Source organism: Vulpes vulpes, chromosome 7 (genome assembly GCF_048418805.1).
Source record: "Vulpes vulpes isolate BD-2025 chromosome 7, VulVul3, whole genome shotgun sequence".
NCBI classification, from domain to species: Eukaryota; Metazoa; Chordata; class Mammalia; order Carnivora; family Canidae; genus Vulpes; species Vulpes vulpes.
This window is the reverse complement of record NC_132786.1, coordinates 94,206,961-94,225,159: the sequence shown is the minus strand read 5'-3', so window position 1 is coordinate 94,225,159 and position 18,199 is coordinate 94,206,961. Positions and strand designations below refer to the sequence as shown.

The following is an 18,199-nucleotide window of genomic DNA, read 5'->3' as shown; positions in this document are numbered from 1 at the left end:
AAAATTATCTCTTTGGAAAGGATCAGGGGATTATTAAAAACCTGTCTGGTCACAAAGAAAAAGTGCAGTATAGGATGCTTTATAATAAGAAAATTTAGTCTTGATCATCCAGGGCTAAAGATAAGTAGTCTTTTCTAAGTGAAGAATGAGAAAGAGAAACTTCTAGGAAGAGGAAGTATCATGTGAAGTTTCTAAGGTAATAGGTGGATTATTTGCTCTCTCCTCAAGGGACATTTGGCAGTGTGTGGAAGCATTTTTGATTGTCATGAGGCAGAGAAGTACAATGGGCATATAGTAGGGATAGGACTGGTCTGCCACTAAGCATCCTACAATGCATAGGATAGTTTCACAATAAAGAATTAACAGACAGTGAAATACCAGTAGTCTTGAGATTGACAAAACTTGTTTTAAGGCAAAAAAGTGCTTTCATATAAGAATCAAAGAAGACCCCTGTGACTAGCTCTTATTATCACAGAATTGTTAAAACAGGTAGGATCTAAATTAATTGAATTTAAATAAAAAAAAATTAAAAACCCAGATCGGATCTTGATCATAAAGGAGTTATATAGACTTAATTTGATTGTATCCTAAATTCACATAAAGTCACTGGAGAATTTTAATAAGGTGTGGGTGAGAGTTTAGAGGATAGGTGGAGTTGGCAAAACTTGATTTATATTTGGAAGAGATTATTATAATGGGAGTTTCAGTTGAGGTAAATTCCAAACAGAGGTGCAGTTTTAAGAACAGAACCAGTTTTAAGACAGTTAAAGCACTCCACCACACCAAAGATATAAGACAGAGAATGGGTAGAGATTGGAAGTGTTTCAAAGAGGATTTCTTTTGGAGGCAGATACTCTGTCAGGTGCACTTCACTCCTCTCCTCTCAGTAAAGTCAATCTCTTCTCTGCTAAGTCCACCTAAACCAAAATTGGGAGAAAATGTTTAAGAAGTTCATTTAGAAATCTTTGTATGTGGACATCGTGTATGAGTCAGATCTGAGTGAGGTAAAGGATGGGAAGCTGACTAAAGTGGCTATTGATAGTAAAGCAGAAGATTGCAGTATGTGGTCTCTGAGTTTGATAGGAAAACATGTAGCCTGAAGGCTAGATGTGTGAGTTATGCAGGGAGGAAAGGGGAGACCATGAGCTGCTTTGGGATTGTTTTAAATCTTCCAGAAAGAACAAAGTTGCCTCAGCATAAGGAAAAGAAAGTTAGATGGCCAGCCATCCAGAGGATGTGAAGGAGCTCAAAATGAAGAGTGATAAAGCACTTGACCATGTCAAGAATTGCAGCAGAAATATCTTCACCACTAGAGGTGAAGGATGGAGGACAGTACAGGGAGGAATCTCTTAAAAAAATGAAAGCGGGGACTCAAGTGCACAATGTTAAAAGTATGACAAAACTAGAATGTACTAGTTGAAGCTTTCCACTGTGGTACAAGTCAAATAAGAACTATCTCCTTATCTCTTATCCTACCTCGTGGTCAAAATTGGAAAAGTCAGAGAACATGGATAATAAGATGGAGCAGAAAGAGAAGAAGTCTTTAATGAGAAATGAGTGAAGAACCTTCCCCTCTTCCTTATTATCAATTTTCTTCTTTCATCAGTCATGAGCTAGCACAGGAAAGACATTTCAACCTTAGGTTAGGAGTTTTGATGCAACTAACATTTTAATTTATGAACTCAAACTTTATTTTGAGCAAAAAACTAATTCTGTAGAATACATTTAAAGAAAAATTTCAAAAATAATTTAGTATATTATAACATTGCTTCCATCAATTTAATTAAATATAACAGTAACTTTTACAAATTGAAACAATGGACAAAACATGGCTCCTCTTTGGAGACTAGAAATGGAGCAACATGATAGAAAGTGTTATACCAAGATAATAAACAACCCCAAAATAAGGGTGACTGAAAACCACAAAATATCTCTATCATGTTCCAAGTTCTTTGCAGGGGTAGGGCAGCATTGTTTACTAATCAAGAATCTTAGTTGAAGGGCACCTAGGTGAATCAGTCAGTTGAGTGTCCAACTCCTGATTTCGGCTCAGGTCATGATCTCTGACATCCAGCCCCAGGTAGAGCCCCCACATAAGCTCAGTGGGAATTCTAAGATTCTCTCCCTCTCGCCCTCTCCCTCCTGCCTCTCTCTTTCTCTCTTTCAAATAAATAAATAAATAAATATTTTAAAAATCCAAGTTGATAGAATAGCCACATATTTGAACCTTGCTATTCAGTGAAGAAGAGAATTTCAGAAGAGCTGAGTTTGGCAATTAAATGTTCCAGTCCTAAAATGACTCACATCATGTTTATTAACTAACATCTCATTTGTCAAAAGTAGACACATGGCCCCATCCCAGCAAAAGAGGGGAAGCAGGTATAATCCCATATAGTTCCCAAAAAGATGACAATTTTGTCAAATTGTGTTCATATAATAATCAAAACAAGCGATAATAACTTGGATTAATGTAGTATAAATAGATATGGACAAAACTAAATGGGTAGATTCAAAAGATATGCTTGATTAAATTATCTTAGTCATTTATTAAAAACTTTAAATGCCAATATAGTTAACACACAGTATAATATTAGTTTCAGGTGTATAATGTAGCGATTCAAAAATTCCATACAATATACGATAGTCATCACAAGTTGACTCCTTAATCACCATCACCTATTTAACCCATCTCTCCACTTGTGTCTCCTCTCATAACCATTTGTCCTCTGTTTCTTGGTTTGGCTCTCCTTTTTTTCCTTTGCTCATTTCTTTGTCAAATGCCACATATGAGTGAAATCATATGGTATTTGTCTCCCTTTGACTTCACGTAGCAAATGGTAAGATTCCATTCTTTTTATGGCTGAATAATATTCAGAGTTAAAAATATGCACCATTTATTTGTTTTCTAAGAAAGTAGATGAGTCCTTAAATAATGTGAATATGTCCTTAAATATCATATAAACATGATTTGGTACCTGCTGATTGTTCTAGGGAATGCTCTAAGGTATCATCATTATCTGTAAATCCTCCTATTATACACAGTCCTCATAATGGTAACAATATCACAAAACAAGTAAAAACAAAGTCACAAGGATGCAAGTAATTATGACTGCAGTGCCTTAGCATGTGTTTCTTTGACTCATTTGCTGCTTGTTACCACAAGTTACGAGGTATTTGCATTACAGACTATATTGCTAATTGTATGTTCCTTCACATTTTGTTTTTAAAGTATTTCTATTACTTTTTTAACCCAATAGGGATATAATTATGAAAGTATAATTTCCATTATAGAGGAAGTCTTTGAAGAAAATTCGAAGTTTAAACTTAATATTTAGCTTTCAAATCTATCTTTAATAATAATTCATTATTTTAAAATATGCCTAAAAACAATATGAGACACCATGAAATCCTTTTTCAGTTTATATTATTTGTGGAATTGAGGAAAGACTAGGATTTGGCTTCAGGTAAAATACTTTGTATTATGAGACAAAGGTTAGTCATTTTTTTCCATGTTTGAAGAAAAATGAGAGAGAAAAACAGTAAATGTGAAAATAATGTATTGTAGGATATATACAAATGTTCCTCTTCCTAACAGCAAATTAGATTTCAGTAAGTAATATGGCAACATATTGGGGATATAGCAATATAAATTCACTGGATGCAGGAGTACAGACTGAGAGCTAAAACCCATGCATACAATGTAATCAACTCTAATTTTATGAATTCTTGTTAGAATAGCAAAATAAATATATGTCTATACATCTATATATTTTGTTCTCAATCTGTCGCATCCATTAGATGGTAAACTGTGCCTGTCTTCTCAATTTAAATGAGAACAATAATTTTATTTCACATGGATTTCATGGAGATATATGAACACAAGTTGAAAATTGCATTTGTGATCTACCATGATACATTCTGGCTACCAAATAACTTTGAAAAGGAGATAAAAGTAATTTACATTCAAGATCTGTCATTTATTACCCATACCACCTTGAGGCTTTTTATTAATTCTCGAGTTTGCAAATATGACCATAGTCAAGACTTTTAACTTGATTTACATAGTTCTGGGCACTATCAATAGATTTCAAGGAGACTGTAAAACTTCTGAAATTTTAGGCATGATCCTTTACATATGCATCATGTGTATATTTTAGAAAAGAAGGTTCTTGACTCTCATTGACTCTCATCAAATTCTCAAACTATCATGATCCACTGGAAATTAAGAACTGCTGCTCTATTTACGTCATGTAATTCATAAAGCTAATTACAGACTAATTGGCTCAAGTGTCTATTTTTTTTTTTTTTTGGTGTTTTACAGGATTATTTTTACAAAAGTGAGAGAAAGGACTTTTTAGCAGTTCACTAGGATTTCTACATACATAGTAAACACGTGAGAATGTTGAAGTCATATTAAGTCGCAAATGACGGGAATTCAGGTTGATTCAAGTGTTAATAGAAATCCCATACCTCATCTTTACCTGTGATTCCAGGCCCCTTGCTTTTGTATTATTTGCGGATAGTTAAAGATGCAATCATTAATAATCATGGGGACAGTTATGGTCCATGTTTTACACTAGCATACAGAAAAAGGTCAATGTTTTGTCAAGTCCTCAGACTTGAATCTTTTTCTGTGACACAGAATTTGAATTATACTAGTAGTTCTGGGTTAGCCTTTGCCACTATACTTCTATCCTAATTCATATTTTCGATATCACTCCAACAATGACTAAGGCATGATACTGAGGATTACAATAACAGACAAAAATCTTAAAAAAACATTGTCATAGTGACTAATGCTCAGAAGTCTGGAGTCCAATCTCATCTCTGGCATAACTTCCAACAAATTTAGATTTAGCTTCCTCGTCCACTAGAAAAAAAAACTGCAATATTTCTCTGTTCTAAAAGTGGAAGTCCACAATTAATAATTTCATTCCCATCATTTATTCTTCAAGTATTGACTGCTTATAACTCTAACTCACTATGAAGGAGATTACAATGAAACTGGCAGGGAGAGCCCCTACCCTCAAGATGTTGACTGTCTGGGAGGAAACCCATAAATGTTCATAATATTTTAAAGTGGTGAGTTTCAAAAGAAAGATATATATTTAATGTTTACAGTCAGTGTCATAAAGTGGTGTTAGGACTACCAAATATATTCACTTATGTGACACATGTACAGATGGTGACCTTCTGTATGATAATCTTGGTGCATTTCCTTAGAAAATTCTGTTTTTCTTAAGTCTGTTGCTCCACGACTTTTGGTTCTTGAGATTTATGCTCCCGTGCAGTCTGGTCCTGAGCTTCATTAGCACCTGATTTACCATGAGTGCAGATGGTTATTGGAAATAAAAAGTCAGCCATTTCCTATGATTAAATCTCTCCTGGGCTGCATCTCTCTCGTAGCTATTTCCTTACTATTGCGTATGATTCATTTGCAAGCAGAACAGTGATTATTATATGATTGTTAAATCTAAAGTGGAAAGGAAAGTAGATTATTAGAAAAAGTCTAGTAGCTTATTAATATATATTATATGCTACAATGAAATGATTTTACTGAAGTATTAGCAAGATGATAGATTTATGGATGATGAGAGAAAATTACTCTATTGTGACTATTGAATGTAACAAAAGGAATTCAGAATTTTTCTTTCCTTTCTTTTTTTCTTTTTGTTTGCCTTTCTTTATGGGGTTATTGCTTAAATCAATAATCCCTCAAAATGCCTCCTCATCATGGTCACTTGCTTCTACTTTGGACACTAATATTATTGCGAGTCTAGAAAGCAAAGGAAGGGAACTCCAGGGTTGTTAATGGCAAAATCTATATTTTTTGAACTAAGAGGAAAGCAAAACTTTATTTTTAACAGAAATATTTTACTAGTTTTATCTGCTCAAAAATAATTTTTACTTTTTTCACAAGACACTTTCATTTCGTGAAAACAGTGCAGTAGTTTGGAAATTTTATCACACTTTAAGAATTTTGCATATCCTTTATATTATACTGAATTAATAAAGTTGATGACCACATAGTATAAAGCCAACAAATATAAGAGAAATTTGTTGATTTCCCTGATTATTACTATATTTATATGCCCTATCATATTCTTTTTCTTCGAAGTAAAAGTCTAGTTGTTCAATTGAAAGACAAATACAAGCACAATCACTAGAGCTCTTTTCTCTCTCATTCATTTCCATTATTACATTTATTTAGGTTACTTAGTTTCAACTCTGAAGGTTTGAATACACAAGAATTCTGAAGAATGAAATTCAGCTGTCACTTTGGTGATCTTTTCATAACATGTTTTGCTGCCATTTCCTGAATGTTCATATACCCAACAATTTTATCAAAAGAACATCCACATACCAAAGAAATATAAATTTTGTATGTGTACTGCAACTAACAACATACATCATAAGACACATAGGCTGTGAAGCTAAATACCTGCCCCTAACATGCTAGTACAATCTTACAATGAGCTAACTTTCTGGCTTTTAACTCTTTAGCCTTCTTTCATTTCATTTTGTTTTAGGTATCTGCTTTCTACCACAGGCCCTTTGTACTTATAATCACTTGTGCCAGAAATGTGTTTCCCTCCCAGTAATTATAACCTCTCATGAGGTATCTTTAGTTTTCCTTCTGTCTTATCATAGCAATTTCACAGTATTTGTGTATTTGAGGAATTCCTATCTTTCCTACTACACTATATGGCAAGGACTATAGACAGAGCTATGGAAAGTTTTACTGACTTTGTATAGGTTGTGCTTAGCATATTATAAGATATATAGCATGTTTTGGGGTGTCTTCTCCATTTCTGCTTAGCAACACACCAAACTTTGTGGCTTAAAACAAGAGCAATTAATTATGTCTTCTGTTTCTGTGGATTGACTGGGAAGCTCTTCAGCTGCAGTAAACCAATGAATGAGCAGGGCTCAACTCTTTGATTGGATCTTCCTCTTCACATCATCTTCCATCCTGGGCTTCTTCACAGCATGGAGCCTTTGGCACAGTGCTCCAAGAGGAGGGAAAAGTGGCATTTACAAGCCCCTTGTGGCCTGAGCTCTGGAACTTGCACACTACCACTTCTGCTACATTTCTTTTGGTCACAGTGATTCCCTAAAGCTAGTGATGCCCAGATTCAAGGGGTTGGAGAAAGAGATTTGTCTGTAGAAGGGAAAAGTGGCATAACCCCCCTGCATAGGGGCATACATAAAGGACTGGGAAAAATTTGTGTCTATTAAATAATCTACGATTGTGTTCAGTAATACTTTAATTATTAATACAATTGTAATTCAATTTGGAAGTCCAGAAATTGGCTGATTAAAATGTTTCTACTTTGTTATATTGGTTTTGGGCTTTTATTTCATATATACTCTGCTCTAAGAATGTGAAGAGAGGCAGAGAGTGGTTTATTAATTCTAAGGGATAATAAGCAATCTAATCTCACATTTAGACAAATAATGACTATGAGCAATATGAGACTAGAAACTTTATTTTAATCATTGATGAATATTCAGTAACTAGAACAGTACTTGGCACATAAGAGATTTTCAGTAAGTATTGGTTAAATGAAGAGTGAACACAACTAAGAGACATTCCTTTCTTTGTTCTTTTCCTTCGTTCCTCGGGAAGTTGGTTTTTGTTTTCATCTATCTCAAATGATTAGGTTCTAAACTTTTAGGGAAATAGCTGAATAGGAAATAGAGTTCCTACTCACATATGTGATTTCATGAATCCATAATAATGAACTCTGGCTAAGATTTAGTGACACTGAAACATATTATATAATTATGAATAATCTTATGATTATTTTATGAGTATTTGAGCATTCACTAAAAAGCGCCTCCCAGAAATTTTCTTTTCATACTGATGGATAGAAAATGACAATGAGATATTCTCTCTAATCTGTATAATCTGTTGAGAATAAGAGACATCTCTAAATGAGTCATTAACCTAAATAGGTGACTATAAATATCCAATAATATTCAGAATGTAATCACTTCAACCCTATATCTAAGTTCAGATTTTAGTACTATTTTTGTGGACATTGATATCATATTGTTTTGCCTCAATTGAAAAATACAGATGACGTTTTATTTAAATGCAACATATTCCAAAGTATTTTAACATAGCAAAAATTGGTGATTTATTGATTTGTTTATGGTAGTATAAATTGAAAATAGTTTTATTTTATAAAATATTTCCAAGAAGATTTCATCTTCATTTATTATCTGTTTATACGAGCATGACTTCAAATAGAAGGAAATAGTATATGGACTAGGCATATTTTTAAAATAAAACTGTAGATAATACTAGAGAGAAAAAGAGAGGAAATGTTTCTTTCACATCTCTCTTGGAATTTTTCAACATGTACTTGAATATACCACATATAGCACAATGATTAATCCCCAAATTATAATGCCTACTTCTGTCAATTAGTTTATGTACAAGTCAGTGTGAATATTTTATATAAATTATAGCATATTTACTCTAAACAAAAATAGATCATGATATTTCAGGGAGTCATCTGGGTCCCTTAAGATATAAATCAGTGACAAAAAAATGCAATCTAAATAAGAATAGATTTACTGACTCAGGTGCTAAGACTAGATAATTCTTCAATTTGATTAAAAATACAAATATTTTCAATATATCTCAAGTATCTGATTCCTATCCGTATCATTTTTATACACAATAAGTAATGTGTTTGTTAAACCACTCCTCAGTAACACTGGAAAAAGGGAAACTTGTCCCTTTTTTTTAGTTGTAGTGTGAGAGAAGTTTTAAGGTGAACAGTGTTTTAAAAATGCAAAGTTATGCTTCTTGTCACGGAATTAGAAAAGGACTGCTGATGTGTCAAGAAAAACAAAAGGTAAACACTTAACTAATTTTCAAAGAATAGAAACAAGTTTTATTAGAAGTATTTTTTTTTTAAGTTGTGAAACTGTGGTAGTCTTCACAGAATAAAAGTAAGGGAAATAATGTGTGAAGGAGCTAGAGAGGTGTAATTTTTTTCTTATTTTTGCAAGTTTTACAAAATATAGCACCTAAAAATTGGTTAAGAGAAACAGTAAAATGCAGCAAGGTATAATATGTTCTAATGAACATAATTACTAATTTAAAATTATTTTATAATACTGAGGATAGCAATAGAGAAGTATTAATTGGCTTTTTAGTGATGGAAAGTAAATGTGTTTTCAAAGATATTTGTATAATATCTTTTTCCTCAAGTTGAACTCCTTATGTTGTATTATGAAACTGCTTTGTCTAGTGATTTGAGATGTCATTCATATTTTAATATGCAAACATATTTTAAATGTCATTATTCAGAGTTATTTAATAATGTGAACTCCTTGTAGTTCTTAAGCATTTGAAGTTACCGTTCAATTTATATTCTAGTTGTAAAGAGTTGTCCATGTGTCAGGACAGAATACAGGAACTGTCTCTACTGTAAGTCTGCTGAAACTCTTGCATTTAATTAATTTCCCTGAAACTAAGTAGGGACTTTTTAAATATCTGTTGAACTATATTAACACTATATTCTTATATTAACTCTATATTCTTATAACTGGTGTTTAAATATTTGATTGGTTTAGAACATTCAGTAAAAGCAAATAGGACAGAGAAAGAGAGAGGGTGACAGAGAGAGACAATAAAAATGAAAGAGAAGGAAGAAAAGTCAGTTGGTGAGAGGTAGAAAGAGAGGGGATGAGCAAGCAATTCTTTCACCATCTAGCTCAACATACTCAATTCATTTTATCCCACTAGTTGTCCCTGCTGCCTCTGAAGGCTCTTTGGGCTTGCAAGTAGCCCTCCCAGGGGGCAGTATTTTAAGCCTGTGATGATAGTCTCATCCTCATTTTGGTAAATGCAAAAACATAATTGTATCATGGCTCTCAGAAGTGATCAGGCTCTTACTCATTTGCTCAAGTTTACTAAGTAATAAAATCTATATATCACTTAAAATAGAGGGGAGGAGGTGGTAATTCCTTTCCAGGAATTAGAATACAGTTCCATTATTCAAGATATCCTATCCGTAGTATCAAACTGCACGAAAACCAAATTAACTCCCAGATTGCTTGGTAATCATGAAATTAAAACAAGGCAAAGGGATGGGTTGAGGAACTGTCATTTCCTTCCTTAAGGAAGTCTTGCTCTTCCCTTTTATTATGTGCATGCTTATGGCATCCTGTAAACCTTTGTTTTAACTCTTACAACAATTAATATGAAATCATTTAAGATATTTTCCTGATAGAGATTAAGTATTGTGCAAGCACAGACTTCTTTAATTTTATGTACAAATGTAATTACAATGCCTTCTGTAGCACCATGGCCAGCGTAGGTGCTTGGTATGGAATAACTGAATTCCTATCCCACCAGAGAAGAACAGTTTAGCTTCCCTTGTTATCCAGAGTTAGGCATGGAGATATGCTAATTCTCATATTTGTAGTGCCTTCCTCTTTTTGTTTTTAAACATATGGAAGGCAATGTTCATGTAATAGATGCTTTCTAGTTATGAATAAAATAATCAATTTAATTAAGATATAGCTTTCTTTTTTATTGAGGCACACAAAGCATAATTACATTTTCACTATCAATTTCGGCTATGCTCTACATTTTCATGTTCATATTAGTGAGAAATAACTGTATCTTAAATATTTCTCCAGTGATCTCATGGTGTATTTCATCAATTCACATATCAACAGATGACTGTTTCTAAATTATTTGATAAGTGGGATGGGTGAAGGAAGGACATACGGACTTCTGAGCTGCTTAATAGTCATTACAGACTTCATTGACAATAATCAAAGCATAAGATGCAAATTAGAGATACTTCAAAAAGGATTGTTTTATGAATTTTTTCAAAGATTATTTCAAATATATATACATGGAAATAATTTTTAGAAAATTCAAGAGGACACCAAGTCTGATGACAAAATCAAATTTAGTGGTAGTGTCAAGTCTAGTCAAATGATGAGCACAAGTAATTATGCTGAATAGAAATCCTTCATGTTAACTCCATTATATGTCCCCACAGTTTCACATCTAGAAAAATAGTATTGTATGACAAATAGATCACCTCATTTAGATTTTCCAAATATCTCATTCATAATAATTTGTGTGAAAATTATCTAATAAACAATAATGAGCTGTGTTCAGAATACAGAAAGTAACAAAATACACAAGATAAATAAAAGCTTATTTATAAATCTCACAAAAGTAAAATGCAGAGACAGACTGTTTTCAGAGTTGGCTGATAAGGCATTTAACTCTGTCAGGGATCTGGGTTAGCATTTCTGGATTTCCCATGACTTTTCCTTCACACTGGCAAATTGGCTGCTCCATCTCCAATTATAATCTCCTTATTTGGCAACATGCAAAAACAGGAAAGGAGGGACAGAGCTTTTATTTTGCGTGTGCCTCTTTACCAGAGTGGAAAATCTTTCATGGAAGCCCACAGTATACTACCCTCAGGTCCCATCGGTCAACTCTAGATTACATTGTTATCTTTAGTTTGCTGATTTCAGGAGAGAGGAATAAAAGCTCTTTTAAAATAGAAATATGAACAAAGGAGTCATCTAATGATGACCTATCTGACCTCTAACATTTCCCTTTTGGCTTAGAAAAAAAGTTTCAGGTGATGCTGCATTCATTATTTTATTTAATGAGAGACAGTATAGGAAAAAAAACCTTGAATTTCTTGAGTTAGGTTATGCTCCTTCCATATGATGTGGGGAGAAGTTCTCAGCCTCATTGGGTTCACCTGTGACAGTGCCATGCTCAATAAGAGTAGCAATTATTGCTATCACAAATTTCAATTAATCTTTCTAACAATTTTTTAGGGTAACTTTTATGATTATGAAATATTTAATAGTAAAGATCTATTACTGACAGATTGCATTGTAAACATGCTTGGACATAATTTAAACATTTTATAGGTTTAGTTTTACATTTTGTATAATTATTAATTTATCACAGCTCTTTGGAAACTTACTATATGTATATATACTTCTTCAGTATGGATTTTGCAATGTGGCATCACTACTCCTTTTATACTTTTCCATTCTTACATTCCTAATTATTTACGGTAAAAAAAAAAAAAAAACAGAGAAAACATTTAGGAAAGAAATTACCAGCATTACAATAGAAATTCTTATAGACGAAACTGCTCATTTCGAAACTGCTCATTTAGACCACATATTGTTTCTCTTTTATATAGAGAATTGAAAAAATAATTGAAAAATCATACAATTTTTTTATCCTTGGATGCATCTTTTTGTATGAGAAATTTCTTTACTTATGTAAGAGTACTTCAGGTTAAAAATTGTATTTTTAAAATATCCATCTTTTTTCACAAACTAAGATGGAGTATTATATGATTCTGTCTGAGGTTTCTATAGCTTGTTTCATCATCTCCTGAGGACTTACCAAACATATCTTACGAATCAGCATTAGATACAAGCATTTTTATATGTCATTAAAAAAAATTATAGCTTTACCTGTTGTTTGGAGATGTGAAAAATATCTGCTCTCTTTGGTATGAATATAAAATATCCCCACTGTAGTCATTACAGCTGTTTCTTCCTTATGAAATAATATTATCAACAGTATTCACCTGCTATGAAAGGAGTATAGATTGCTATTTTTAAAAATAACATGAATTTCAGGGTATCAGTAAAATATGTAGTATTTGATGACACAGAATATAGGGTCATTTCTGCTACTAATATGTTCCTAAGGATAGTAATTGCCATAAAATTATAGTTTCAAATTGCTATAAGCAAATATAATTATTTACATACTTAAATGCTTGATACTGTGATTTTTTTATAAACTGGAGTAAAATTTGCCATTTATTCCAAAATCTCAAACTTTGAACAACCTTTTTCATAACCATTTATTAGTGTATTTAGAGTTACCGGTCAAAAGCAAAAATTAAATCTCTCATTTCATTTGGTTGGCTATGGCGTTCATTATGAACAAATATCTATTACTGTAGTCCATACAGATGATGGTTTACAGTCTTCAAGAGGTGACAAATTAACTGCAAGTTTCTCCAGCTTTTACCCCGTTGTTAATCTATGGTTGTGGCACAGACAAGTCCCTGCTGCCCTGCCACCCTTCTGTTCGCTGCCCTTATCCCGTGAGTGCTTCTCTCTGCTGGAGTTGCAGCTCTCAGATGGCTGCTGGTCCACCCATGAAACCAAGTCCCACTGGGGCCCAAACACTTGGTTTGTGGTTTCTTTTTAAAATAATACCTCACTGTGTTTTGGAATAAATGAGTAACTTTATAACCAGTGTTTAGTGTAATGTCTTTTGATAATGAAAGACAAAAGTGAATTGATTCTATGACATAAATGTACCACTTTTGGCACTGACCCTGTTGCCACGAGCCACCAGTGCTGCATGTCTTATCACGGATATGTTAGACAAGTTTACAATTCCTGCTCTGTTCCTAGCATATCCCATAGAATTAGGAGACTGAATTTTAACATTAAAGTTAGTGAGTTGTTAGAAACACTATTCTTCACAAGACAACAATTTTCAAACCAGATTTGAAGTGACTGTTGAAATGCTTTCAGAACAGGACAAAAGTGAAAGAAAGCTAATGAAAAAGATGACATTTTTTGAAACATCCTTAACGAGTAGAAAAGCATATTGGCTTTAAATCCTTTTTAACTAGCTACTTAAGACCTTATGTGTTTGCTTTCATAAGAAAAGCAGTGCTCAAAAGGGGTTTATTTTCTTATCTGATCAGCACGTTTTCCATACAATATGGATAGAATAGCTTAGTTAAGGGTGCTTGAAAAAAGGATTCATGTCTCTAATAGAAGCCTTTTCAGTTTTATACACATTAAGTAGTAATATATTAATAATATATATTTATAATATAATAAAAATAAAAAAGACATCTGTGAGAAAAAAAAGTTGACCTTTAATTTGAGTAATTTTACTGAATTAAAACTTTCTGTGTATTTATGACTTGAGCTTTCTACAGTAAGATAAATGAGGCAGTTTGACCCCTCTCTTTATGTTGCATCTTCATTAGCAATGAACTTAATATCTAATTAGGCTCTTTGTTATTCTTTTTGGGAAATGCACTAGCAATTCATGTTCCGTTTGTTTGTTTTATGTTTGCTGCATTTACGATACTTAGCAGACAAAAACCAAATCAAGAGACGTGTACCAGGAAGAAAAATTCTAAGGAAAGTATATTGCTAGAAATTAGATTACCAAGTTTAGAACTAAATTTCATAATGAAGAGAGTGATCCTTTGCTTGAGTAAAATCTCTGATCGTTTACATTTCCCTGAGGATATGTAAAAGTGGCAAAGTTACTATTAGTAAGAAAATCTTGATAAAGGTGAGCTAATTTTTTCTAAATTTTTACCTGAACATCTGGTAGCCAAGCACTTTAAATATTAAACTGAAGCCTGTAGACTTACAATTAAATTCATTGAAATAGAGTTTAGTATATTAATGAAAAAGATTTCAATAATATGAATAACTTTTTGTGGGACATTTGTCATCACACCTGCGATCACAAAACCTGTCTAAGAATACAATATATTTGACTTTGGTGTGGGATATTTCATAGTGTGTTAAATGTCCAGTTCCTTATTCTTAAAGTCCAAAGCTATAGATAGGTTTTCTCTGACAAATTTAGTTTGAATTATTTGGAACATTTTCTAATGTGAGCCATAAAAATAAATAGCATACATGTTTAAATGTGCTTTTTTGCATTTCTACAACCTAAAGACCAGTTTGGTTGAAAAAATAAAATTTAACAGCTCTTAATTTGTCATGTGGAATCTGATTCTATGTGTTTTTTATTACCTCCATATATTTATCTAAGTGAAACATAAAATGGTTGTAATAATGGAGAATTTAAAGCAGCTTTTGCACATGAGCAGTAATGCTAACTAATATGGTGAATAAAGGCTGAATGTAAATTCTCAGAATTCTTTTTTTTATGTATTTACTAAAGTTGGTATATTTTGGTTAGCTGATACAACTTCCCCATCATCTTAATTAAACTATGAAGAATTTTGATGGACAGAATGGAAAAAAAAGAGAGAGTAATCATTATGTGCAATAAAAAGTCTTGTGTGCATACATATACATGTGTGTATATGTGTGTGCATGTGTATTCAGTTTTCTAACTGCAACACAGTATACATTAGGTCACAGAACGTACCATCATATAAATCCAAAGTCCTTCTTTTGCTGGAATAATGCTCTGGAATTCCCACATGTACACCAGAAATAACTTTGGTATGGCAGAAATTAGTACAATCTTAATATTACAATTAGGTTCCTATTGATGCTGCCTCACGTATGCTCTTCAGATTGAATCTCTCTTCTCGGTTTCCATCACTACTTGGTTGAGGCCTTCAATTATGTTTCATTTGTTCTATTCCAACAGCCACATTTCTGTTCACTATTAGCATTCAACATTTTAGCCGTTTTATTCATTTCTGCTAAACTTATTGCTCATATAACAGAGCTGGCCATGCCACTCGACTGGTAATAAACTTCTGTCAGCATCCTATTAATCTAGAATATCACATCCAAACCCCTTAACTTGACATACATATCCTGAAATAGACCCTTATTATATCATACCCTGTGTTCTCTTAAGTTACTCTGCACTCCTAAAACTTCCCAGAACTTGTCTTTCTTGTTTGAGGGCCTACTTCTGCTTACTTATTAAAATGTTGCCTTCTTTTCTAAAGCACTCTCCTGAGTAAAAGTAGTTGACTCACTGAAATGCTTCCCCATAACACTTGGCTCATATTTTTGAAGAGCATTAACTTTTTAATGATTTTGTATGCCCATAATCTTACAGCATTCCGAGCTCCTTGGTGACAAAGATAATTGTATTCATATTTATATATTTAGAATTTATCACAGTAGCATATGGAAGTTGATATCCTTATTAAATATTTGTTGAATTAATGAGTGGATGAGTATATGAATCCAGGAAGGTCTGGATAAAACTAACGCAAAAATGTTATTAGAAAACTTGCTGGACGTAGAAAGACAATTCCAAATAATCATAAAACATCGTCTTATTATCCTAAGGTTGTCTCGAAACTACTGCATATGACCAATATTTCCCTCTTAATTTATTGAATGACATGTTTTCATCAGAGTGAAAGAGTCAAAAGGAAAATACTTTTAATTTTTGTAACTTCAGACAGCAAGTAAATTTGCAAAATTACATGTATTCTCTGAAGTAGATATTTGCATTAATTTAATATAAATTTGTATGTAGGCTCAGGCCCACAGATCTTGATGTTAAATGTTTACCCTTGTTTTATCTAATTAGCTATCATCTATTTTTAACTACTCATTCATAACTCAAGGAAAATATTCTCTAGGAAGGAATGAGGATTCATGGTACTAGAATACTAGGAATAAGAAACTTTCAGACTACTGGCACAATTATGGCAATTGATACAAGAAAAGCTAATGAAGGGACGCCTGGGTGGCTCAGTGGTTAAGCATCTGCCTTCGGCTCAGGGCCTAATACTGGAGTCCTGGGATCGAGTCCCACTTCAGAATCCCTGCATGGAGCCTGCTTCTCCCTCTGCCTATATCTCTGCCTCTCTCTCTCTCTCTCTCTGTGTCTCTCATGAATAAATAAATAATATCTTAAAGAAAAAAGAAAAGAAAAGCTAGTGAAAATTTTGTAAAGAAATAAGATCTTGTATGAAACTATATTACTGAATATATCTAAGTAGATGAGATTATTTTTATAATTTGTAATTTCATATCAGAGAACTCTATTCAACACAGTGTAATAATAAACACTGTATTGGGTTCCATGTTGTTTTCCATAACTAATCTTAGGGCTGAATTAAGTAGTAAGGTCCTTACCACATGTATTTTAAGTTGTTGAACTGTTTTACATTCTATTGTGAAAAGCACATGTCATCATTTGTAAGTCAAAAAGAGTAATTTGATGAGAGAAGTATATTTGAGTATGACAAAAATTTTTGTTTTGCCTTTATGTGTGAAAGTATGTATCTCTTTATATCTGTATTTTCTTCTAATTGAGGGCATAAAACCTTGTTAAAATATGTATAATTAAAAACTGCATTTTTTCATGAAAATTAATTTTTAAATCCAGTATTGGGTAATATAAAAATCTAGTCAGTCTTTGAAAAATTACATTATGTTATCATAAATTTATTCACCTGGTACAAAGAAAGATATGGTTACTGGGTCAAGGGAGACAATAAGTTTTGATACTGAAATATTTTAAACTGTATTTTCTTTGTAACTCTTGTTATATTGATAAATACTATTAGTGCTTCTTTAGCTTTTCCATCTTGTATCATAATTTCTCACTATTATTCACAGAAAGGAGGACCTTATCTTAAAAAAATAATGAATAGTTATCCCAAAGTTACTAAATTTTAGCTTTAGGGATAATCACTATTTTTTTCTTTTTAATATGCTATTCAATCTTACCAATTTCTAATGAATACATAACCATCTGGAAAAATTTAGCATAGTTAGCTTAGTCTCATTTTTCTCATAAAAAGCCCCAATCGGGTTTTTTTCTCTCTATGATTACAGAATGGCTGGTCTAAATCAAGTTGTATAAGAACAAGCTAAGAATTATATGAACTAAAATCATATTTAAAATCTGAGCGACCAATATATAGAAAAGTCAAAGATATACTTGAACTTGTCAGATCAACACATTCCTGTTCTTTCCTCAGGGGCAATCATACAATTTGACACCAACATTTAAGCTTCGAAAATTATGTGACCATCTATTACATTATGAATGTTATATATCCTCAAACCTTTTTTATGACATATAATATAAGACAGGGCAACTTCATTTTAAAAAATCCTTTCTGCTATTGATAATTGCCTAAGCTGCTTCTTCCTTTCCTTTTTCAGAATGAAGAACAAATTTTGGTATTTTGAGTTTGGCACATCTGAAACTTTCTCAGCCACCTGCAAGAAGCTACATGAATCTGTAGAAATAGAAGTAAGAAAAATGAGTTATATTTTACAATACAATGAAATGGTTTGACTTTGATTATCAATATGTTTTTGACAGCCCATAGAAAGAGTTATACTTTGAGCAATCCACATAGCTTTACCTCACAATTCTAAAATTTCATTTCTGTTGCTCATTGGGATTCTAGCATTCTCTGAATTATTAGTATAAAGTTAA

General features: G+C 32.5%; 1 protein-coding gene across 15 annotated transcripts in view; it reads left to right on the top strand.

Moving 5' to 3' along the window:
- The window catches only part of DGKB (diacylglycerol kinase beta), a 694,527-nt gene that overhangs the window by 484,918 nt on the left and 191,410 nt on the right, over positions 1-18,199 (top strand). For all 15 annotated transcript variants that reach the window (XM_072764436.1, XM_072764448.1, XM_072764442.1 and 12 more), the window contains one exon: positions 17,920-18,010. In XM_072764436.1, coding sequence (XP_072620537.1) covers positions 17,920-18,010 — 91 coding nt within the window. The remainder of the gene's footprint in view (positions 1-17,919; positions 18,011-18,199) is intronic.